The following is a 24,052-nucleotide window of genomic DNA, read 5'->3' as shown; positions in this document are numbered from 1 at the left end:
GATATCGCGAGAACACGGAGCGGAAACAGTCTGAGTCTGTAGAGAAGAACAACATGGAACAAGACCAGACCCGGATCAAAGAGGAGAACCAGGACCCGGATATAACGGGCCAGACCCGGATCAAAGAGGAGGACCAGGACCCGGATATAACGGGCCAGATCCGGATCAAAGAGGAGGACCAGGACCCGGATATAACGGGCCAGACCCGGATCAAAGAGGAGGACCAGGACCCTGATTTAACGGGCCAGACCCGGATCAAAGAGGAGAACCAGGAACCGGTTTTCATGGACACGGATCTCTACAAGATCGTGATTAAAGAGGAGAACCAGGAAACGGACCAGTTTAACATCGTGATCAAGGAAGAAAACCAGGACCCGGAGTATGAGCAGACCGGACTGGAGGAGGAGAACCAGGAGCAGTTCAGAGTTCAGGACTCAATGGTGACATCAGAAACGCAGATTATTATTAATGATAGTGATGATGTAATAATGATGTTATTTATAACAACAACAATGTAATAATAATATCAAGTAGGATACTTAGTGGTTTAGTTACATATTACAAACTGAACCCTGAGGACACATGAACTGTGTAAGACATGTTGTGTAGTTGGTGTTTGTGAAGCAGCAGCAGCAGGTGGTTTCTGGACATGTTGTGTAGTTGGTGTTTGTGAAGCAGCAGCAGCAGGTTGTTTCTGGACATGTTGTGTAGTTGGTGTTTGTGAAGCAGCAGCAGCAGGTTGTTTCTGGACATGTTGTGTAGTTGGTGTTTGTGAAGCAGCAGCAGCAGGTTGTTTCTGGACATGTTGTGTAGTTAGTGTTTGTGAAGCAGCAGCAGCAGGTTGTCGGGTCCGACTCGTTCAAACAGGAACATGTGGGAACATCCAGGCGAGGGGCGGAGCCTTTAGAGCAGCAGGGGCGGAGCCTGTAGAGCAGCAGGGGCGGAGCCTGTAGAGCAGCAGGAGGCCGGACATGACGTATAAACTCTGCTGTGGAAAGATCAGTGTTGTTGTTTCCAGCTCATCCACACCGGCGTCGGCCCTCATCACCAGAAGATCTGGAACCTCCTCGTGTTTCCAAGTTGACGTCTTCGTCTTCTACGTGTACGGCTCCTCTTCTTCATCCTGAGATGTTTGTGTTCTTCCAGTTTCACGTCCGTCACGTGTTAGAAACCTCATCAACATGTCCACTCGCTCACTGGGAAGCTTCCACACATTGTCCTGCTGTTTCCTCACATGGACTCACGAGGACATGTTACCAGGAGGCTGCAGGAGAAGATCCATATACTACACTTAGGTCCTCACAAAGATATAAATACAAGTACAGACAGACACATCTTTATTTTAACGTCCGTCCGAACTTTGTTTTATCTCCGTATCAAAAATAAACAGGAAGTAGATTCATCATCTACTCTGCAGTTGGTGGCTTCCAGACTGAGCTCCTCAGTTCTCTGGATCTTCTCTGGAGGATCAGACTCAGTTTGTCTTCCTCCTCCTGAGCTCCTGTATAAAGTCTAAGTCCAGGAGCAGTGTGAACAGCAGAGGATCCTCCTCTGATTCACTGAGTGGGGGGGGGGGGGGAGGAGCTTCTAACACGGGACACAAACATGAAGAAACTAAAACAAATGTCTCTGGTGAAGAAGTGCTGACACACACGAAGAAGACACAGACGAAGATGTGAAGAGAGTTCGTGGTGATCAGAGCTGAAGGTGTCACGTGATGTCAACATGATCACATGACCTCTGCAGCAGAGGTCACACGTCACTTCCTGTCTCTGTCTGCTGCACCCGGCTGCCCCCCCTCTCACCTGAACCAGGAGGAGGATCTGATGCTGTGAACGAGTCTGTGCAGAAAACCTGCTGCTGAGTTGTTCAGCTGTGAAACACAAACTCTGGACCAATCAGGAAGAAAACATCCATCGTTTACTAAAGTCTTAATTTGACCCATCATAGGGGGGGGGGGGTGTCTTAAAGAAACAGCAGCCAAAACCAAGTGTTTGAGACAGAGGCTGAAAAGAGGAGCTGCAGCAGGTTCTATTCTTTCCTCTGACGCTGTTTGAACATATGTGATGTTAAACAACTAGCTCTAACTCTCGCTCTCTCTCTCTGTTACCATAGAAACACAGACACACAGATGTCCATCACACCAAAGAGAGGAAACACAGCTGTGAACAATGTGGGAACAGTTTCACAACAGCCAGTCACCTAAAAACCCATCAGCGTGTGCACACCGGAGAGAGGCCGTACAGCTGTGGTCAGTGCGGGAAATCTTTCACAGATTCGTTTCGATTAAAAACCCATCAGCGTGTTCACACCGGAGAGAGACCGTACCGCTGTGACGAGTGCGGGGCAGCGTTCAGCCGGTCGTGTTACCTTCAAATCCACCAACGTATCCACACCGGAGAGAAACCCTACAGCTGTGACCAGTGTGGAAAAGCATTTGCGACGTCAAGTAAGTTGACGGTCCACCGACGCATCCACACCGGAGAGAAACCGTACGAATGTGACTTTTGTGGGAAGGCTTTTGCAATTCCGAGCAGTTTAAAAAGTCACTTACGCATCCACACCGGAGAGAAACCGTACATCTGTGCTGAGTGTGGGAAAGGTTTCAGTCGCTCGAGTATCCTGAAGATGCACCAACGTGTCCACAGCAGTTAGTTTGTTTCACAGCAACTAAAACGTTGTCGGAATAATGAATAACTTGAATAACACACGATGACGTATGAGTGGGAGTTTGTAGAGACCTGTGTATGGAGCTAAATTCATGCCAAAGCTTAACAAACAAAAAAACGGGTTTTACAAATTCCCTCCTATTCACTTGCAAACACTGTGGTTTACAACACAAAACACACCCGACAAAGAAATACAACGTTTCTACTAAATGATGCTTCAGAAACAAATAGCCTTCCACATTTTATACATGTACAAAAAAATATATTCTACCAGTACAACACAAAAAATATCACCTGACTTTTGTTGCAAATCTTTTTCGCTGTTTTGTCTCACTGAGGATTTTCTCACAAATCACCTGAGTAATTTCCCCTTCAGGCCACAACAGCAGGTGGCGCTGTGAGTCAAGAGTTAATCTCTGTAGTTTTTAGATTCCACAGCCACAACACGTCATCCTCTCGTCCACAGTGTCCGATAGTGTCCGATAGTGACTTCCTGGGGCCTGTTATTTGACTCACAGCGCCACCTGCTGTTGGGGCCCGGAGGGAGAATTACTCAGGACATTTGTGAGAAGGCTATTTGGGGGCTATTTGTTTCTAGAGGTGTGTTTTACTTTGTCAGGTGTGTTTTGTATTTGCATTACTTTGTTAAAGTTTGTAAACCACAGTTTATGTTTGTTAAGTTTTGTCATGAATTTATCTCCATACCTCGGGGCTTCACACATGGTGACAGTTACGACTGCAGTTAGCGCCACCTGGAGGTCGTCGGAATCGTACGTGAGTTTGAGATAAAAGCTCTGGAACAAATGAAGCTGTTTCGATAAACGACTGTAAAGAAGCAGAGGATCATGGGTAATATTAACAGTTCAGTGAGTGGGACTACGCAGTCAGGGCTCACCTGCAGGGGGCGTTGTTGAACAGATAGTGTCACGTGCTCTCAGTCCATCATCACTCCCACAGCCCCCCCCCGGGACATTTTAACTGAATATGTAATAAAGTAATATGTCTTTTTACTGCAGTACTCCGAGTACTGATGTGTCTTTTATCATTTCCATTGTTTTATTGTCAGTTTTTATAAAGTTGATGTGTTTGTATTTTTAAACAGTTTCACATAATGTGACAGAACCTAATGAAAAACTACACATTTACTAAATATGAATTTATAATTCATTATAATTTGATTCAAAATGACGTCATGTTCGATCCAAAAGATGATGTGTTTTTTATTTTAATGAAAAAAAAAACTTTGTGATTGAAAATGTGAGAATTAATGTGAATAAAAACCTGAACATGAATAAAAATATCTGATTATTCTGATGCTGATAAAATACAATTGATATTTATTTATATATATATATATATATATATTAAAATGTAGAAATACTATATAAAGTGTTTTATATATATATATGTTTAACACTTGATTAATAATATATATAAACATTATTGATATGTAGAAAACGCATCTGAATTCTCAGAATAAAACAAGACACGTAATACGTGTGGCTGAAGCATTCAGCCAATCAGAGCGGAGTTGTGACGTCACATGTGTCTGACTGTTGCTGCGTTCAATAAAACCCGGATATTCCGACTTCCAAGCGTTCCGGCGCGCAGTGATGACGTCAGACGTAAACAAACATGTGTGACCGTGAGGATGTTTGAGACCAGCGGAGCGTCAACTGCTCCGTGAACCAGCGAGATGACGTGTCCCCGAGTTCACAAGTTCGAACCCCGACTGTAGGTAGCATCCACTGCACTTTTCAAGCAGGAGGTCGGAAAACTCCGACATCCGAGCTGCCAGGAACGCAGCATTAGGACCAGCATGCATCACGCTGAGCGGTGATATCGCGAGAACACGAAGAACAAAGACTGGCGCCAACAGTCCAGCTGAGAGAAGACATGGACCGGACCGAGGTCAAAGAGGAGGACCAGGACCCGGGCTTCATGGACCAGACCCGGGTCAAAGAGGAGGACCAGGACCCGGGCTTCATGGACCAGACCCGGGTCAAAGAGGAGGACCAGGACCCGGGCTTCATGGACCAGACCCGGGTCAAAGAGGAGGACCAGGACCCGGGCTTCATGGACCCGGGCTTCATGGACCAGACCCGGGTCAAAGAGGAGGACCAGGACCCGGGCTTCATGGACCAGACCCGGGTCAAGGAGGAGGACCAGGACCCGGGCTTTATGGACCAGACCCGGGTCAAAGAGGAGGACCAGGACCCGGGCTTCATGGACCAGACCCGGGTCAAAGAGGAGGACCAGGACCCGGGCTTCATGGACCAGACCCGGGTCAAAGAGGAGGACCAGGACCCGGGCTCCATGGACCGGACCGAAGTCAAAGAGGAGGAGCAGGACCCGGGCTTCATGGACCAGACCCGGGTCAAAAAGGAGGACCAGGACCCGGGCATCATGGACCAGAACCGGGTCAAAGAGGAGGACGAGGACCCGGATCAGGCCGCTGGTCTTCAGGTCGGTGCTCCGGTTCAGTTCTCTGACGTCAGTATTCTTCCCGGAAGTAATAGCTAGCTAGCATCCAAGTCGCATCTAGCAAGGTTAGCCATGTTTACGTCTTCCTACGTCCGTGGTGTGGGCGGGGCTGTGCCTCGAGGCACGTTCAAAGGGCGTGGTCTATTTGCATATTTGCTAAATATTTAGCTTTACATTCGGCGAGACATTTAATGTTTACATTTAGATTTAATATGTAGATTTAGCATTTAACTTTATGACATGAATTTCTGTCTTAAATGTGAAGAACATGAGCTAAATATGTCAGCGAGAACATTGTGAATGAATGTTTGCATGTGGCTCCATATACAATCAATCAAATCTTATTAGTATAGTCTCATATTCACAAATCCCAGTTTGTCTCATGGTCTTTAACAAGGTGAGACGTCCTCTGTCCTTCACCCTCAACAAGAGTCAAACTACTAAAACCTTTAACAGGTAAAGAAGGTAGAAACCTCAGAGACACGTGAGGATCCGTCTCCCAGGACGGACACAAGTGAACAGATGTCCCGTGGAACAGAGAACATCAGAGAGATCAGAGTATTTACAGCTTTGATTAGAATAAACACTTTGTAGCTGAAGGTCAATGAACTGATGGATTATTGTCAGTAATGGTCGAGTATCTGAGGAGACATATTATATATCAAGCAGTCTTGTATATGGATCTGGTCACTTGTGATTGGATCTCTCAGGACAGATGTTAATTCCAGGTGTGTACGGGGCCTTCGTGTTCTCTGGTGTAGAACATACGAGTTTCTGTGTTTGGATGAAAGCAGCTAATATCAACACTGAAATGCTGCCTGATGTGTTTTTACTCTGATGATTAAACTTGTACATGAAAACTCGCCCCACCCTGACGTGCTCTCTCTCTCTCTGTTACCATAGAAACGGAAACGCACAAACAACCATCGGAGCACCAAACAGAAGAAACCGTTCCGCTGTGATGAATGTGGTAAAACGTTTACAACTTCAGCTAATTTAAAGATCCATCAACATGTCCACGGCGAACAGAAGCGGTTCAGCTGCGATCACTGTGGGAAAACGTTTACGACCTCGAGCAGTTTACAGATTCACGAGCACATCCACACAGGAGACAAACCGTACGCCTGCGACCAGTGCGGGAAAAGTTTCTCTCGTGCTTATCGATTAAAACGACATCAGCACATTCACACCGGAGAGAAACCACACAACTGTGACCAGTGTGGGAAGTCTTTCATTGAGCTCAGTTACCTGAAGGAGCATCAGCTCATTCACAGTGGAGAGCGAGCGTTCAGCTGTGACCAGTGTGGGGCGGCGTTCAGCACGTCGCGCTACCTTAAGCTCCACCAACGCTATCACGCTGGTGAGAAACCGTACATCTGCGATGTGTGTGGGAACGCTTACCCACAAATGAGCAGTTTAACGAATCATCGCCGCATTCACACTGGAGAGAAACCGTATGCCTGTAACCAGTGCGGCGCTCTGTTTGCACGGTTAGGAGCCCTGAAGAGTCACAGGCGTGTTCACGCTGCGGAGAATCAACACGACTGACGAGTGGGAACGTTTACAGTAACCCAAGAAATCTGAAAACTCACGTGTTCACACCAGATTACAGTCGCCAACAAATCATGAGACATTTTTAGCTTCAAAATCAGAAACTGGAACAGATTGAATCATCTGACAATTAAAATGTTCACGTTTCAGTGAAGAACCCGAAGATTCTTTACTTGCTTTTATTTTGGAGCTTGTGAACTCTTGTTTTGAAGTCGATGAACATTTCAAATTTTGTGTCAATGTTAGCATATATTTTTAATAAAATCTTTTTTCAGTAAAATGTCAAATAATTCACTGTCTTTATTTTTGATCATTTCTGAGTAAATATAAATACAACTAGGGCTACGTTGTAGCACTGACGGGCCCGAGCACACGCACGTTGAAGCCTGTTGCGGTCGGTGGAGAGAGCGATCAATGACCAAGCGCACGTCTCCGCGTTGCACGCGTTTTGCGCACTGCGGCGAGGACAAACGCTTCACTTCCTGCGTCCGTCACGCGATGTCGATCCTTGCCTGCTAATTGCTCATTACGATCCACGCTATCAATTGCACATCACACTAAAAATGTTATGTAAATCGAATGATATTTGTAAAACAAAGCTTACTTCCTGTTGCCAGTAGGTGGCGCCATCACTATTATTACCTACAGACTAATATATCTGTTCAAGTAGGGGCTCTGATGTAGCGTGAGCAATTTTGTGTCATTTGGACAATGTTACAACAACTTAATTGTCACACTGATCAGTAGGTGGCGCTATGACCCTGAACTAATATTAATATATGGATGTGTTCAGGTCAGGATTGTGATCATAGGCCAGTAGTTCGGAGCCGGTTGGATAATGCAGAGTGGATTTACAAAGTACTTCCTGTGTCATGGCGAATCAGTAGGTGGCGCTATGACACTGAGGAAATATTGACACATAGAGCTGTTCAGGCTTGGACTCTGATCATGAGACAGAAGTTTGGCAGTGATAGGACAATGCACAGTGGAGTTATGACAACATCGTGTCCTTTGGCGAAGGATGAACCTTCGCCGCACCTCAATGTTTACACGGTTTGAGGAAATGTTACAATTCTGAACATGGTCCAATGACTTGACTGAGCTCATTTGAGCTGTATATTGTTAAGCAGCCAGGAGCAGTGCATCAAAGTATAAAACATGTCACTTCCTGTAGCCACCAGGGGGCGCTGTGATTTTAAGTCATGTCTGTGTAGATGTCATCAGGCCGGGACACTTGTCTTACATGTCTAGTTTGGACTCGATTGGACCAAATATGTCCGAGATACAGAACCTCGTGTTTTGATGGCGTGTCATCAAACTTTGACGCCACGCCACGGTCACACCGTGTGACGAAATCAAATATACCGAGTCAGTTCATATCTCCATCTTGTTGAGATGACATTCCCAGAAGTTGAAGTTGATCTGATGAAAGCTCTACGACAAGTTCGTCAAAGTAAAAATGTGGAAAATGGCCAATATGGCCACTAAAGTCAAAATGGCGGGCTTCCTGTTGCTTTTTTCCAATTGCACCTCTGACCTTTTTTGTTTGTCTGGTCACGATACACCTGGGCTACGATGTTTGTGAAGATCGGTGAAAGCTAACTGAGGGGCTTTTCCTTAGATGGCGCTGTTGAGCCATTTTTCCACGCCCATTTCAAATTACTCCAGAATTCAAATACTTTTTGGGCTTTTGAATTTCCTGCAAACTTTGGTAACAGTCTGAGCGTCTGGGCCTGAAAAAGCCCAAAAGGGAAACAGGATCCTTCCCATACACCAGGGCCTGCCAGCGGGGGGGCTCGGCCCGAACTACGTTTTACATATGTAATTCTAAACAGAAGCAGCTTCTCGACACGTGACGTCAGTGAAGTGGAGCTTATTGGGCCTTCGGTGAGTCTGCTGCCTCCTGCTGGCAGCTGCTTGTCACTGCGTCCTCTGATGTCTCAGCTCAGACTGTTCCTAATACAGAGTATCCGGGGGGGCTTGAAAAGTATTAAAAGTTGATCTATCAATTTAGGGAAAATCAAGACCCTTAAAAAGTCTTGAATCTTTTTCAAATTCAAGACCCTTTACATGTGTTGTTTTTTCGATTTTTGAATATATTTGTCCAAAGATTTTGTTAAAAGTTTATGTGAATTCATTTATTCTAGTCCTCACAACAGCGCAACAAAAAAATACTTGGCGTTCAAGCGGGGACGGGGCTCGAGCGGCGTCGCTAGGCAACGTTTGTCTCAGAGCGCGAGACCGCGGCGCGAATAGCGCTTGCCGTTGTCGAATCTTCCATGTAGAGGACGACTTGCTGCAAATATTGCGCTATTAATTCTTTATATGGCTGCAAAGGAATAGGCAATGGGGAAGTGTAAATTCGCAGAGTCGTGGTTGGAACACGAGCAGTTGAACTCCGTCGCTGGGAACGACCGGAGGCTGACTGTTCGCTCTGTAAAAAGAAAATGTGTAGCAGCTGTTTCAGGTGAGAAAACAGACTAGTTTCCCTTTGTATGTCAGCTGAAAACTGTGTGGCACTAAAGACATGCCACATGGTGGCTCTTTATGAGAAAGTTGTAGCATTATATCAGTGACAATGTTGATCTGATTTGTGTTATTTCAAGTATTATAAAAGTGCCTATTGCAGAGTTGAACCATTTACTGCTCAGTGTGTCTGTGCAGTGTTTCTCACGCCATATTAATTTCAATCTAGCCTCTTAATTTTTCTCTCAAAGTGCAACAGATGCATCTTTACTTTAAAATGTACTAGATCTTCTTCCAAGAGGGTCCAGGGTCCATCCACCATGATCTCTCCAAATCCTGTGGGAAACACTGTTGTGTGCATGTGAGTGAGTGAGCATGTTATTGTTATAAATATACTATATATTTTTAAGTTAAAATAAATGTTGCCATTTGGCTTTGTAACTCAATTTATTCTTTTGAGCTTTATTCCCCCCCGGCCTATCTGAATTCTGTTGTGTTGATACAGTGCTCCATAGAAGTTCTGGCAAACTAACATTTAATTTTGCAATCTCAAACTCAATTGTGTTAAAGGTGTGTCGCTGATGTAACCGGTTACAGCTCGAAGTGGCGCTGGGGTCTTGAAAAGTATTGAATTTAATCTCAGGATTGCTGCATATACCCTGTAATAAAGTGATCAATAAATCAATATACTGTGTGTGTGTGTGTGCGTGTGTGTATACACAGTTTCCAGATCAGGTGTAATGACATGAGGATCAAACAGTGACACATTAAACACCAATGTGAATCCATTTTGTTCCAGTTCAGTTTGTATTATATAGAAAATATGATTATTGAGTTCAGATGATCAGTTTTTTCACAGATTATATATTAAGATATATCTTCTGTATAGTCGGAGGAACGGTCCCGTTCAGAGAAGTTGTTGACAGGTGTTACCACGGCAACGCCGTGCTGTTGTCAGTGTTGAAATGGTGTCTCTGTAACAGCAGGCTTTTATTTTGAAATAGATATGGCAAACAAACAAACATCTTGTAACAACTGATCAATCATTTGATCAGTATTCTAAGATTTTTTTAAATAATTGTAATAATATAACCTTTATATAAATTGATAAACATTAATATCGACTTGTTTCTTGATCCTGGATTAGATTTTATTGTATTGGTTAAGTTTCACTGATATTCTGTTGTATTGACAACAGATGTTAAACAGCTGTGACACATCACTTTATACGAGAATAAATATTTCCCAATATCTGAACTAAAGTCTCTGTGATTGGACGGAGAAATCTGCCCGTCTCCACCCCTGAAGAAGACGTCTCCCTGTCGTCTCCGTCCTGTCTTTATTTTCAATAAAGTCTTTTTTTTAAGACCTCAGCTCCTTGCTTCCTTCTTGGAGTTACGGGGCTTGTTGCCAAGCAACACATCCATCTCTGTAACCAGGGGAGGAGTCAGCTGAGACAGAACCTGAGACAACAGGAAGAGAGAAAAGTTGACCAATCACAGGTCAAAGCTTATAAGTCCAGCTGTTATTGATGAAATCACTTATTATTGATAAGTTATTGATGATGAACAGTAGGAGGAGCTACTGGCGTTACCCTGATAGAACCGAGGTTCTCCAGCAGCTGTTCCGTGTTGGAGACTCCGAGGAGAACCGAGCTGACGCCTTCACTGCGGAGACACCACGCTGAGACACACACACACACACACACACACACACACACACACACACACACACACACACACACACACACACACACACACACACACACACACACACACACACACACACACACACACACACACACACACAAAATCAACCTCCTGTTGTAAATGTGTGAGCAGACAGACAGGTGCAGTGTACCTATAGCGAGTTGAGCAGGAGTGCAGTTCAGTCTGCTGGCCAGCAGGTGAAGGTCTTTAATTTTACTGAGCTGCTTCTTCCCTTCATCACTGCAGAGACGCTCCTTCAGCCACGCATAGCCCTACACAAACACAGACACACAAACACAGACACACAAACAGTATTGATTACCATGGTAACAGACAGCCTGAATGATGGGTCTGGGTTATTGTCAAGTTCTACAGATGGTTTAAGAATGTACTTCAGTGAGTACTTAAGTACGTGTACCTCAGTGTGTGCACCTCAGTGTGTGTACTTTAGTACGTGTACCTCAGTGTGTGTACTTTAGTACGTGTACCTCAGTGTGTGTACTTTAGTACGTGTACCTCAGTGTGTGTACCTCAGCGTGCATGCTTGTACCTTCATGGCGGCTCGAGAACTCTCCGGGACGCCCTCATTGTATTTCCCCGTCAGCAGGCCGCAGGCTAACGGGGACCAGGTCATGGCTCCGACCCCTGAGAGAGACACAAACCTCAAGTTGAACCACGTCATGAAAGCAGTTTATATTTACACCTGAACAGCTGCAGAGCAGCACCTCGTTAGCCTAGCTTAGCATAAATACAGAGAACCTCTAGCTCCATCCAGACAGAAACTGTCCCAGTCAGGACAGAGTGTGTGGGGTTGTGCAGGTGTGTGTGTTTTACAGTTGTGTGTGTGTGTAGTTCTGGGTGATTGTGTGTGTTGTGTAGTTGTGTGTGTGTGCATGCGTGCAGTGTAGGTGTGTGTGTTGTGTAGTTGTGTACCGATCTTGTGGTAGAGCTCTGGCAGGTGCAGCTCCACCTTGTCTCTCTGGAAGTAGTGATATTCAGCCTGTTCACACACTGGAGGAACCAGATTAAACTGTCTCGCTATAGAGTACGCCTCCTGAGAGACAGACAGAGAGACAGACAGGTGAGAGACAGACAGGTGAGAGACAGACAGAGAGACACACAGGTGAGAGACAGACAGAGAGACACACAGGTGAGAGACAGACAGAGAGACAGACAGGTGAGAGACAGACAGACAGACACACAGGTGAGAGACAGACAGACAGACACACAGGTGAGAGACAGACAGACAGGTGACTGTGTGTAACAGACCAATAGATCGTCTTGGTTTAGTTTTTACAAAAAATGAAAAACAAAGTTTTACTTAACAACAATAAACAGCTGCTCTGAGGTTCTACTGAGGTTCTACTCAGGTTCTACTGAGGTTCTAGTCAGGTTCTCCAGTATTTGTGGTTCGTGTCCTACCATGATCTCCACAGCGTTCCAGCGAGACGTTCCCCAGTACATGGCCAAACCCTGATCGATTACAAAGGTCATCGCACGGACGACCTCTGGAAACACACAAACACAACAGATGTTACCCTAAGTGTGTGTGTGTGTGTGTGTGTGTGTGTGTGTGTGTGTGTGTACTGACCCTCCATCGGTGCGTTTAGGTCACTCCTGTTTGCGAAGACGATGTCAACATAGTCCAACTGTAACCTGGATAGAGAGCCACGCAGACCTACACACACACACACACACACACACACACACACACACACACACACACACACACACACACACACACACACACACACACACACACACACAAATGGAGTATTTTTACTCTGAGTACTTTTACTGAAGTTAAGATCAGAGTGTTGAAGGTTGATGAGTCTTTGAGTTAAATTTAGAGTTTTTATATTTTAGAGGATGATTTAAGTCAAAGCAGCTTTCAACAGGACCTGTGTGTGTGTGTGTGTGTGTGTGTGTGTGTGTGTGTGTGTGTGTGTGTGTGTGTGTGTGTCACTGACTGTGTGTGTGTGTGTGTGTGTGTGTGTGTGTGTGTGTGTGTGTGTGTGTGTGTGTGTGTGTGTGTGTGTGTGTGTCACTGACTGTGTGTGTGTGTGTGTGTGTGTGTCACTGACTGTGTGTGTGTGTGTGTGTGTCACTGACTGTGTGTGTGTGTGTGTGTGTGTGTGTGTCACTGACTGTGTGTGTGTGTGTGTGTGTCACTGACTGTGTGTGTGTGTGTGTGTGTGTGTGTGTGTGTGTGTCACTGACTGTGTGTGTGTGTGTGTGTGTGTGTGTCACTGACTGTGTGTGTGTGTGTGTGTGTGTGTGTGTGTCACTGACTGTGTGTGTGTGTGTGTGTGTGTGTGTGTGTCACTGACTGTGTGTGTGTGTGTGTGTGTGTCACTGACTGTGTGTGTGTGTGTGTGTCACTGACTGTGTGTGTGTGTGTGTGTGTGTGTGTGTGTGTGTCACTGACTGTGTGTGTGTGTGTGTGTGTGTGTCACTGACTGTGTGTGTGTGTGTGTGTGTGTGTGTGTGTGTGTGTCACTGACTGTGTGTGTGTGTGTGTGTGTCACTGACTGTGTGTGTGTGTGTGTGTGTGTGTCACTGACTGTGTGTGTGTGTGTGTGTGTGTGTGTGTGTGTGTGTCACTGACTGTGTGTGTCACTGACTGTGTGTGTGTGTGTGTGTGTGTCACTGACTGTGTGTGTGTGTGTGTGTGTGTCACTGACTGTGTGTGTGTGTGTGTGTGTGTGTGTGTGTGTGTGTGTGTGTCACTGACTGTGTGTGTGTGTGTGTGTTAATCCAGTTGTGTGACTGAGCCTCTTAAAGCTCAACGACCTCTGACAGAGGACACTGACTGTGTGTGTGTGTTCCTGTACTTATATCTTTGTGAGGACCATTTTAAGCATAGTCCCTACAGAGTGAGGACATTTTGACCAGTTCTCACTTCTTCAGAGGACTGTTTGAGGGTTAAGACTTTGGGTTAGGTTAGGTTTAGGTATTTAGTTGTGATGGTTAAGGTAAGGGGCTAGGGTATGTATTATGTCAATGAGTGTCCTCACTAAGACAGAAGTACAAACGTGTGTGTGAGCTGCTGTTGTGTTCAGCGCCATCTTGTTTTTTGAAACCAGAAGTAGCCATATTTGGAGGATTGGGGGGTGGAGCCTGACAGAGCTCGAGGACACGCCCATCTGCACCAATTAAGCGATACTATCTGTCAATCACACTGTGGTACCCCCCCCCCCCCCCAGGCATCCGGTGCTTTATGGTCTGTTTCACTCTAAATGATCATAATTCACTAAATGAACATCAGCTGTTTGAAGAAGACTTGAAACTAGAGACTGAGACAGAAACTCCTGAATGTTTCCTGATGTTATAAAGTGAGAAGTCACTTTCTATAGACTTCTATAGAAACTACCAGAGGAGTCGCCCCCTGCTGGTCAGTACACAGAACACAGGTGTCAGGTCCTGGACCTGGAGTCAACCTTCTGTTGTTGTGTAGAAAAGACCGTGTTTACCTTCAATGATGTGTTTCCGTGACAACCCTCGCTCTGTCTCTGCCCTGTAAACACAAACACAGTGAGACAGGTGCAGGACAGATGTGAGACAGGTGGTTGACAAGTGAAGGACAGATACTCACTGCCCCCCCCAGTAGATCTTGGTGGTCACCACATAACTGGACCTCCTGGTCGAGAGACACAAGCAAACACAGACAGAGAGAGACCATCATTTACTCTGAAAGGAGGAGTGTGTGTGTGTGTGTGTGTGTGTGTGTGTGTGTGTGTGTGTGTGTGTGTGTGTGTGTGTGTGAATCTGCTGAGTCACATCAGGTAGTTTTTTGTTATTTTGGAACTTTTTGTCGTCTTTATTTTCAGCTCCTGTGTTGTCGACAGTATAAAGATGATCAGTGAGTGAATATAAAAAGTTTCACCTCCATCCTTTCTTCTTCAGGATGTTTCCCAGAGTCGTCTCCGCCCTGAGACACAAACACATGAGACACATGATTCCACAGAAAACAAGACATTGATCTTTGGTTCATTTACACAAAGTCACAACGAGGACGAACAGTTTGAAATAAAACAATCCTCCATTGTGTTTCACAAAGATAGCCGGTAGAGGGGATTTCAGAAATCCCCCTCCTCTCGTCGCAGGACACGAATGGAGGCTGTAAAAAGACGATCCGAGTTCTCCCTCGTCAACAACCAGCAGAGGAACAACCTCCCAGGTTCTCTGTCCAGACCTTCACACCTCCGACACCGATGTCAGCCGCTTGGCTTATTCACAAATTCTGTAATATCACTGACTCTGTAAATTGGTTTAATGACACGTGCACCTTGGTGTTGGATAATGACCAGACTATAGTCAGTAATTCACAAATTCCCTTGGATTGATGATTAGAGAATCAGAAATAGAAGACAGTACCTTCATATCACTACTTTCATATGAAGGAGCTAGAGTGGCTGATTCTCTGGTTGATTTCTGTTCAACTTTTGATTCCTGCTAATTCTGCTTTTCCAGCCACCTCCTCTGAAAACTGAAATCAATTTCTGTGGATCAAATCTCAACCCTTATATTTGTAATGCTGACAAATCTCCCTCTGCTGCTCTGCTCTCTGAATTCAATACGATTTCCAAGCATGATCTCCTGGACATAGTTTATCATATGTGCCCATCTTCCTGCCCTAATGACATAATTCCAGCTACATTTCTTAAAGAAGTTATTCCCGTTATTGTCTTCTCTTTATCAACCAATCTCTCTCCTCTGGCTACATTACGTGTTCTTGTGTTTTCTTCCTCCTCAGGGCCCCACAGGTCAACCACAGGCCCATTTCATTTCCTTTCATATCAGAAACTCTTGACAAACCAAAACTAGTGGAGGGAAATAATATATTAGATAAACTTCCATCTGGTAAATGACACAGCAGTGAAACAGCATAACTTCATTCTTTCTTTCCTTTTATTCTTTGGACAATTCTTACTTAATTGTATTGTGTCTTATCTTTGTGTTTTATGTGATTTCTTTGTGAAGCACTTTGTAACGATGTTTAGATAAGAGCTATATTAATATATCATTGTTATATAAAACACTGCTCAGACTGGCTGTTCCTCCCAATCATGCCCCTCCAGGTTTCTCCTGAAGTTCCCCAACAGTCAGAACCCCAGAGGCCGGTTAGACTGAATTCATTTCCTTAATATGCTTCTTTTTTTTTTTTACAATTTCTCAATAATATAAAGTCATTAGTAACAAAGTAGTTGCATTTCTTTAGAGTTTTTGTAAATAATGATCTCATATCTTTGTTCTATAATGTCACCGTCCCCTTATTAAATGTAGTTAACAGATTTATTTTTCAGGTGAAGTGCATAAAATTGATAAAAATGTTTAAAAAATACCATTCATTTAAGCATACTGTATCAGTTATTCATATTTCAGCCACAGAAGTGTTATATTTTACTTTAAATTGAATACAGGTCTTGGTATTATTGGTCGCACCACATGATGAGTGGTCGCTCCAAATGATATGAAAACCTCCTATCGTTTAAAAAGATCAATAAACAATAAATTCCATACAAAAATTTGACTTAAACCAGATTTTATTAAAATTTCATAGAATTTTCATGAACACAAACATTTCCTAAACATTTTTTTTAATACAAATCTCATGAAGAACATTGAAGTGCAGCACACATTGTTGTGAACAAACATGTCACATGCATTTCGTCCAGTAATGAAAAACACATGAGAGCAATATGTACTTCATGTTGCTTTCTTTGTAGTTTTCATGTTTAAAATGTTTGAACATACCTTTCTCTTCTCTGAGCAAGGTTCTCCGCTCTCCGGTCAGAATGAGCTCGCTGCACATGGCCAGCGGCTTTTATTTTGCTTGGAAGTGGCATCTGGTCAAATAAATTTAAACAGTTATAAATAAATAAACACATAAATAAATAATAAATTACTAATAAATTCATAATAACCGAGATCAAATTACATGTTACATTTTTGGGGTGGTGTTTATTCATGATATTGTACAAAAATTAAACAAACCGTTGTTTCTGAAATATTAGAAAAAAATACTCTAATTGCATAGAAATATTTTCGAAATAATACTAAAATAAAGTACTTTATGTATATAAATCATTAATTGAATTTAAAAAAGCCCCAAAACTCCCAATCTAGGACTTACTGTATATATCGATCATGTGGTCGCACCACTTGATCTTTTTCTAGTTCAGTCAAAGTTTACAGGCACAGAATTGGCCACCTAAAGGAAACAAGCTAGGTCAGCACAAAAGGTCACTATGACATTTATAATCAAAATATATATTTTTTGAAATAACTTAGAATTCATAGTTTTTTTGAGGTCATACCACATGATATCCAAATGTGGCAGCTACACACCAGCTGTGAAGAAGGTTATTGTTTTCCAAATTTGAGAGAGAGTTACAAACCTGTTGCTGCTTCCAAGGGTCCTGTTGGTTTATGATGCAACTTCCTGTCTTTGACTGGATTTCAACATCAAAGTCCCAAATTGGTCCTTTGTTGATGGTCGCACCACATGATATTTCATAAAATGGACGTCATCGGACAAAGTCTGTTTGTATACTATGATGGAAATATGAATGCAAATGCTTTGCAATTTTGTACAGGATTACAAAACACTTTGGAAATCCTGCCAAATATAAATATAAAATAAATTTGAATAGATTTTGAGTAATTTCAAAAAAGTTTTCACAACAGCAGTCATGGCCGGACGGTCGCACCACATGATATTTTGACACTTTAAAAAACAGAAACATTAATAATTAATGGTTTTTGGAAATTTAAAGTGTGTACATATATACGTGACAGGTTCTACATATATATGGTATTTCTTTATGTATTTAAACCTTTTTTTAACAGAAGAAAATGCAGTCGGACAGAAAATATAGGCGTCACATCAATGACCCATAAATATATATCTTTTTATATAAAAGGTTGTTAAGGGGTGAAACAGACCGTTTGTACTGTACCTGCCTGAGGCGTAAACCTCTGCTGTGTCGAACAGGTTCACTCCACTGTCGTACGCCACCGTCATCACACTCTCCGCCATCTGCACGCACACACACACACGTGCACACGCACACACACCTCGTTGTGGTTATGTAATAACTCTTAATCCTTACATTACCTGAGTCGAACCAAAACTACAAACACACTGTACCTCATCAGAGATCTGAGAACCAAATGTCACCCATGTCCCTGTGAAGAGAAACAACATCACTGACTGTAGTGTGTGTGTGTGTGTGTGTGTGTGTGTGTGTGTGTGTGTGTGTGTGTGTGTGTGTGTGTGTGTGTGTGTGTGTGTGTACTCACCCAGTCCTAAGCAGGACACTCTCAGTCCAGATTTCCCAAGATTCCTGTCAAACAATCAGATCAAAGAGTCAACAAGGCAGCACTGATGGTGCTCTACTAACACTAACACAACTTTATTGATACATTTTGTGTTGAAAAACTCTTTAACTGTTAAATTGTGTCGGACGAGTGAAACATACATTTTTGTTTCAGGCCCTTGAAATGACACGTGTTGACCACCAGGTGGTGCTCCTGTTGGTTGTTAACGTTACTGACGACGAGCGAGCGAGTTTTTCCGAACACGTGAACAGACTCTGAATCAACCGGCCAATTAAAACTATATCGAGCTCAACACATGACCGATTCATTTCATTATCACAAACACAACGTTTGGTTTCACCTCAGTGAGAACCATAATGAAGCAGCTGTTTTTTAGCGTCTCAGTCAGAGACTACCGCTGAGCATGATGGGAGTTTAGGGCTTCAGTCACGATGAATTCTGACCAATCAGATGACAGATGAACTAATCATCTGTCAACCAATCACGTCAGCAGTGAGGGATTAGAGCTAAGTCTAATGAAACCTCTGCTTTTAATTAACACACACAGATGGCACAGGATATACATTAGGAAATAAGTACACTATGATTTCATTTAAAGTAGAGGACATTGTGTGTGTGTGTGTGCGTGTGAGTGTGTGTGTGTGTGAGTGAGTGTGTGTGTGAGTGTGTGTGTGTGTGTGAGATGAGAAACAACACATCAGACAGTTTGACAGCAGCTAAAAATACCATCAGCTGTTTTTCAGACAAAAACACTGAGCGTGTCCTGACAGAGGAAGAAAACTTTGTTGTCACAGAAACACAGCGTCAAGGTCACATGGTGGGTGTGGGGGGGGTTAATCCAAGACAAAAAGCTCTGCCTCACCCCCGGGAAAACAACAACTAAACTAAAACCCCAGTTTAGCCAAACCAAACCAAACCAAACCAAACCAAGCTAAGCTAAGCTAAGCTAAGCTAAGCTAAGCAGTGAGCATCCATCAGCATCACATGACAAATGTACAACATGAATTCTGATCTACGTTAAACTTAAAGTTTACATTAAACTTCGTTTCAGTGTCTGAGTCTGGATCAGGTTTAAGTTTGAGTCGGAAGCTTCACATGTTTGTTACTTTTGGTTTCACATTGTAATTTAGGGACCAAAGAATTTTGTCTGACATACGTACTGTCGTCATCACCTAGGTGGGCGGAGTCTACCTGTACTCTACCTATACAACACTAACCGGACCATGGTTCAGTTTGATCCAGACCCAGACCACCTCTTCTGGACTAGATGTTGGTGCTTTGGTCTGAGGAACCTTTCACACCTGATGTTTAGTGTCTAAAACAAGTCGGGGTACGGGTCAGACTAAGCTTTGTGTTGAGGTGTGAATCCAAACCTCAGTGAAGATCAATAACACAAAGTCTGACGACAATCCAGGTGAGCTTAGATTCATCAATCACCAATACACACACACCCACCCACCCACACACACACACACACACACACACACACACACACACACGCACACACACACACCTCTCTCACCTGTACTTCATGTTGCTATGACGACCGAGGGCCTCCTTCATGTGGGCGTGGCCTAGCAGGGTGTGTCTGCCTGACGACTCTGCCCTGAACTTTGACTGACAGGCGTGGGCGCTGCTGGTGTTGGCTACTGCGGCCCTCCGCTCCTTCAGGGCGTGCTCGTTCACGCCGCCGCCCCCACCCCCGCCCACGTTACACGCTATGGACACCTGCATCTTGGTAACTATGGCAACAACTTTTTCCTAACAGGGTCTAAAGTCTCAAAACATATTGTAGAAATCGCCGCTGCCACCAAGGTCGCCAGTCACTATGGTAACGATGGCGAGAATTCATCTCATTCAAATCTATCAGCCAATCAGATCATAGCAAAGGACTCCAACACACACACACAACTTTGTGTCCAGAAGAAAGTGTCCAATCGTCTGTCCCACAGCTGGATGCTCTGAGGAGGTAATGAAGAGCGTCCGTCCCTCTGTCCGCCAGAGAGAGGACGGGACAAATGAGCTGGAGGAAGAGTAGCAGAGAGAGAGAGGAGTGAAAGAGGAAGAGAAAGTGAACGTCCGTCCTCTGGAGAGAGAGAGAGAGAGAGAGAGAGAGAGAGAGAGAGAGAGAGAGAGAGAGAGAGAGAGAGAGAGACCCTCCCCCTCCTCCCAACTCAGAGCTGGTTGGCTGCACACTGGGCGAGCGAGCATTTGTCAGGCAGAGCGAGAGCGGTGGACAGTGATTAGATGAACATGTCACAGTGATGAGGTCATGTGACCATCCTCATAAACCTGAACTTTTCAGCCTGTAAGACTCCAACGAGGGAGACATTACTACGGAGGCCCCATCACACACAAAGACCGAAATAAAGTAAGATTCTACTTTTATTTAAATGTGGATCAATCCACACACTGAAAAAAGTCCCACGTCCAACCTCAGACTGTAAAATGATCTGATGGTTTACATTTACACGTTCACACAGTGCATCTATGTGACGCTCTATGAGAGGAGGCCTTTAGGGGAATGGTATCAAGGACACTTAGGCTTGTGGAAGACTGGGATCAAAACCACCAACTTTCAGGTTAGAGGACAACCGCTCTCACCCCTGAGCCACAGCCACCCCTGTGGCAGTAACATTTCTAATTCTCCAGGCTGCAGTTTTAGCATGAATCAAAACATGTTCACTCTTCAGAGGTCGCGCTCTACCCGGCCCAGGGGGCGTGGTCTTCATAGACAACGTAGACTGCAGAGGCGGAACCGAAAGGACACACTCTGGTCTACAGAGGATTTCTGTGATCGACGTCTGAAGATGTGTATCGTTCGTTTTTTGGTTGCGATGAAGCGAGATACTCAAGCATCAGACATTTTGGTCTCTTCGCGTGGTGAATGCTGGGACAGGTTGGGCCGGGAAGGATCCACCGTTGGAGCCTTTGTGTCCCAGTGAGTAAAGGACTTGGAGTGGTTTGTTGATGCATTTGAAGGAGCCTTTCAAATGGAACAGTGCTGTGTCTCAGTTCGGGGACCACATCCTACGGTGGTGCGGCTTGGCTGTTTCAATTCAAAGGCTCCAACAAATGTGTCCTTTAATCCCAGAGCAACTGAGGCCCCAGCAGGTGGATCCTTCCCGGCCCAGCATGAGCCATGATTCATTGCACTTCTGTGGCAAACTGTTTTTCAAAGAGGCAATGGCGGCGGCAAGCGAATGTAAGAAGAATTATTTTTTAAATGTTATCAACCTAACAGCTAACGTTACACATGTTGAAAAAACATTTGCGTTTTGAATCAGCTGAAGAAAGGAATTTGTCTGTAGCTCTGTTGCTCGGCGACGGCTGTAACAACAACCCTCCGTTGTTCAGGAATCAAAGGACGGATTTGACGGAGTCTTTGATGTGACACAGTTTTCACTCAGTTCTATTTGTGCAGCGTCCGATCATAATACACATGAACTCAGGTTTCTTTACGCAGTGAGGTCGAGACCTGACAATATTATAAACACCTCGAGCAGCAACTACCCAGTGATCCTGCCTCTAGCGCCACCTCCAGGACAAACATGTCGACAGGTTAAACTCTGAATGTTTCCTACGGATCATCTGAGTTTCAGACCGTCCCCCACTCCTCGTCCTCTTCTTCTCTCCATCACACACTCCGTCCACTGCACGCCTCCCGCTCTGCACACACACACACACACACACACACACACACACACACACACACACACACACACACACACACACACACACACACACACACACACACACACACACACACACACAGTGCGGCGCCTCAGGCCTAAGGTATGGTGTCACTAATGTGGATTAGAACAGTCGCTGCACTCGGAGACTCGTCTCAAATCCTTTGTTCCGGCTTAAAGTGGAACACAGAAGATTCTCTGTGGTTCAGAGGAGATCTCAACTGCCTTCTCCTCCTCTGCTCCCCCTCCTCCTCTCCTCTTCTCCTCCTCTGCTCCCCCTCCTCCTCTGCTCCTCTGCTCCCCCTCCTCCTCTGCTCTCTCCCTTCTCCCTCTCTCCTCCCCCTCCTCCTCTGCTCTCTCCCTTCTCCCTCTCTCCTCTTCTCCTCCTCTGCTCCCCCTCCTCCTCTCCTCCTCTGCTCCCCCTCCTCTTCTGCTGTCTCTCTTCTCCTCTGCTCCCTCTCTTCCTCTTCTCCTCCTCTTTCTACTCCTCTGCTCTCTCTCTTCTCCCTCTCTCCTCTTCTCCTCCTCTGCTCCCCCTCCTCTTCTCCTCTCCTCTGCTCCCTCTCTTCCTCTTCTCCTCCTCTTTCTACTCCTCTGCTCTGTCTTCTCCCTCTCTTCCTCTTCTCCTCTCCTCTCCTCTTCTCCCTCTCTTCCTCTTCTCCTCCTCTGCTCCCTCTCTCCTCCTCTGCTCTCTCACTTATTATACATATATATATTTATGGGTCATTGATGTGACGCCTATATTTTCTGTCCGACTGCATTTTCTTCTGTTAAAAAAAGGTTTAAATACATAAAGAAATACCATATATATGTAGAACCTGTCACGTATATATGTACACACTTTAAATTTCCAAAAACCATTAATTATTAATGTTTAAAGTGTCAAAATATCATGTGGTGCGACCGTCCGGCCATGACTGCTGTTGTGAAAACTTCTTTGAAATTACTCAAAATCTATTCAAATTTATTTTATATTTATATTTGGCAGGATTTCCAAAGTGTTTTGTAATCCTGTACAAAATTGCAAAGCATTTGCATTCATATTTCCATCATAGTATACAAACAGACTTTGTCCGATGACGTCCATTTTATGAAATATCATGTGGTGCGACCATCAACAAAGGACCAATTTGGGACTTTGATGTTGAAATCCAGTCAAAGACAGGAAGTTGCATCATAAACCAACAGGACCCTTGGAAGCAGCAACAGGTTTGTAACTCTCTCAAATTTGGAAAACAATAACCTTCTTCACAGCTGGTGTGTAGCTGCCACATTTGGATATCATGTGGTATGACCTCAAAAAAACTATGAATTCTAAGTTATTTCTAAAAATATATATTTTGATTATAAATGTCATAGTGACCTTTTGTGCTGACCTAGCTTGTTTCCTTTAGGTGGCCAATTCTGTGCCTGTAAACTTTGACTGAACTAGAAAAAGATCAAGTGGTGCGACCACATGATTGTTCACAACAATGTGTGCTGCACTTCAATGTTCTTCATGAGATTTGTATTCCAAAAAATGTTTAGGAAATGTTTGTGTTCATGAAAATTCTATGAAATTTTAATAAAATCTGGCTTAAGTCAAATTTTTGTATGGAATTTATTGTTTATTGATCTTTTTAAACGATAGGAGGTTTTCATATCATTTGGAGCGACCACTCATCATGTGGTGCGACCAATAATACCAAGACCTGTATTCAATTTAAAGTAAAATATAACATTTCTGTGGCTGAAATATGAATAACTGATACAGTATGCTTAAATGAATGGTATTTTTTAAACATTTGTATCAATTTTATGCACTTTACCTGAAAAATAAGTCTGTTAACTACATTTAATAAGGGGACGGTGACATTATAGAACAAAGATATGAGATCATTATTTACAAAAACTCTAAAGAAATGCAACTACTTTGTTACTAATGACTTTATAGGGGGTTAGGGTTAGCATATTAAGGAAATTAATTCATTTTAAGATAAATCACGGTCGCACCACATGACATTTTTTAAGGCCACGGCCAATTCATCTAGATGAAAAAACACTAAAATCAAATAATTAGAAATTTTTATATGATTTTATGTGTACACAACATTCCTAATGTTTGAATAATTATAATAGATATTCTTTTTTTTGTATT

At 43.8% G+C, this 24,052-nt stretch overlaps 3 protein-coding genes and 1 long non-coding RNA gene across 11 annotated transcripts in view; 1 reads left to right on the top strand and 3 right to left on the bottom strand.

The window, feature by feature from the left end:
• On the top strand, positions 1-6,991 carry LOC117752198 (zinc finger protein 479-like). Its single transcript, XM_034569391.1, has 4 exons — positions 1-482; positions 2,116-2,650; positions 4,501-5,135; positions 6,057-6,991. The coding sequence occupies exons 1-4, from the start codon at positions 54-56 to the stop codon at positions 6,699-6,701; spliced, it is 2,244 nt and encodes a 747-aa protein (XP_034425282.1). The 5' UTR covers positions 1-53; the 3' UTR covers positions 6,702-6,991.
• LOC117779249 lies at positions 2,815-3,945 on the bottom strand. Its single transcript, XR_004616968.1, has 3 exons — positions 3,912-3,945; positions 3,281-3,463; positions 2,815-2,981 (listed from the first exon to the last, which is right to left on the bottom strand). It is a non-coding gene; the product is annotated as an uncharacterized LOC117779249 (long non-coding RNA).
• Positions 6,992-10,327: 3,336 nt separating the features above from the next.
• The window catches only part of LOC117779232 (voltage-gated potassium channel subunit beta-3-like), a 15,087-nt gene continuing 1,362 nt past the window's right edge, over positions 10,328-24,052 (bottom strand). For 2 of the 7 annotated variants that reach the window (XM_034615247.1, XM_034615250.1), the window contains 13 exons: positions 18,185-18,228; positions 18,033-18,070; positions 17,842-17,921; positions 14,766-14,810; positions 14,475-14,519; positions 14,353-14,396; positions 12,471-12,557; positions 12,302-12,387; positions 11,813-11,933; positions 11,430-11,524; positions 10,980-11,151; positions 10,765-10,891; positions 10,328-10,633 (listed from right to left, as the gene is read on the bottom strand). In XM_034615247.1, the coding sequence (XP_034471138.1) occupies positions 10,618-10,633; positions 10,765-10,891; positions 10,980-11,151; positions 11,430-11,524; positions 11,813-11,933; positions 12,302-12,387; positions 12,471-12,557; positions 14,353-14,396; positions 14,475-14,519; positions 14,766-14,810; positions 17,842-17,921; positions 18,033-18,070; positions 18,185-18,228 (1,000 nt within the window). In that variant the 3' untranslated portion in view covers positions 10,328-10,617. The other 5 variants (XM_034615251.1, XM_034615252.1, XM_034615248.1 and 2 more) reach the window with 5 other exon arrangements.
• trappc1 (trafficking protein particle complex 1) overlaps positions 18,127-24,052 on the bottom strand; it is a 12,909-nt gene continuing 6,983 nt past the window's right edge. Inside the window, exon 6 of one of the 2 annotated variants that reach the window (XM_034615276.1) lies at positions 18,127-18,178. The gene's annotated coding sequence lies outside the window, so the exon portion shown is untranslated. Of the gene's footprint in view, positions 18,179-18,877; positions 18,904-24,052 lie in introns of those variants that run through there. The other variant, XM_034615278.1, reaches the window with a different exon arrangement.

The sequence above is a fragment of the Hippoglossus hippoglossus genome, chromosome 18 (assembly GCF_009819705.1).
Source record: "Hippoglossus hippoglossus isolate fHipHip1 chromosome 18, fHipHip1.pri, whole genome shotgun sequence".
NCBI classification, from domain to species: domain Eukaryota; kingdom Metazoa; phylum Chordata; class Actinopteri; order Pleuronectiformes; family Pleuronectidae; genus Hippoglossus; species Hippoglossus hippoglossus.
Note: the sequence above shows the minus strand (reverse complement) of the source record. Positions and strands in the feature narration are given on the sequence as shown.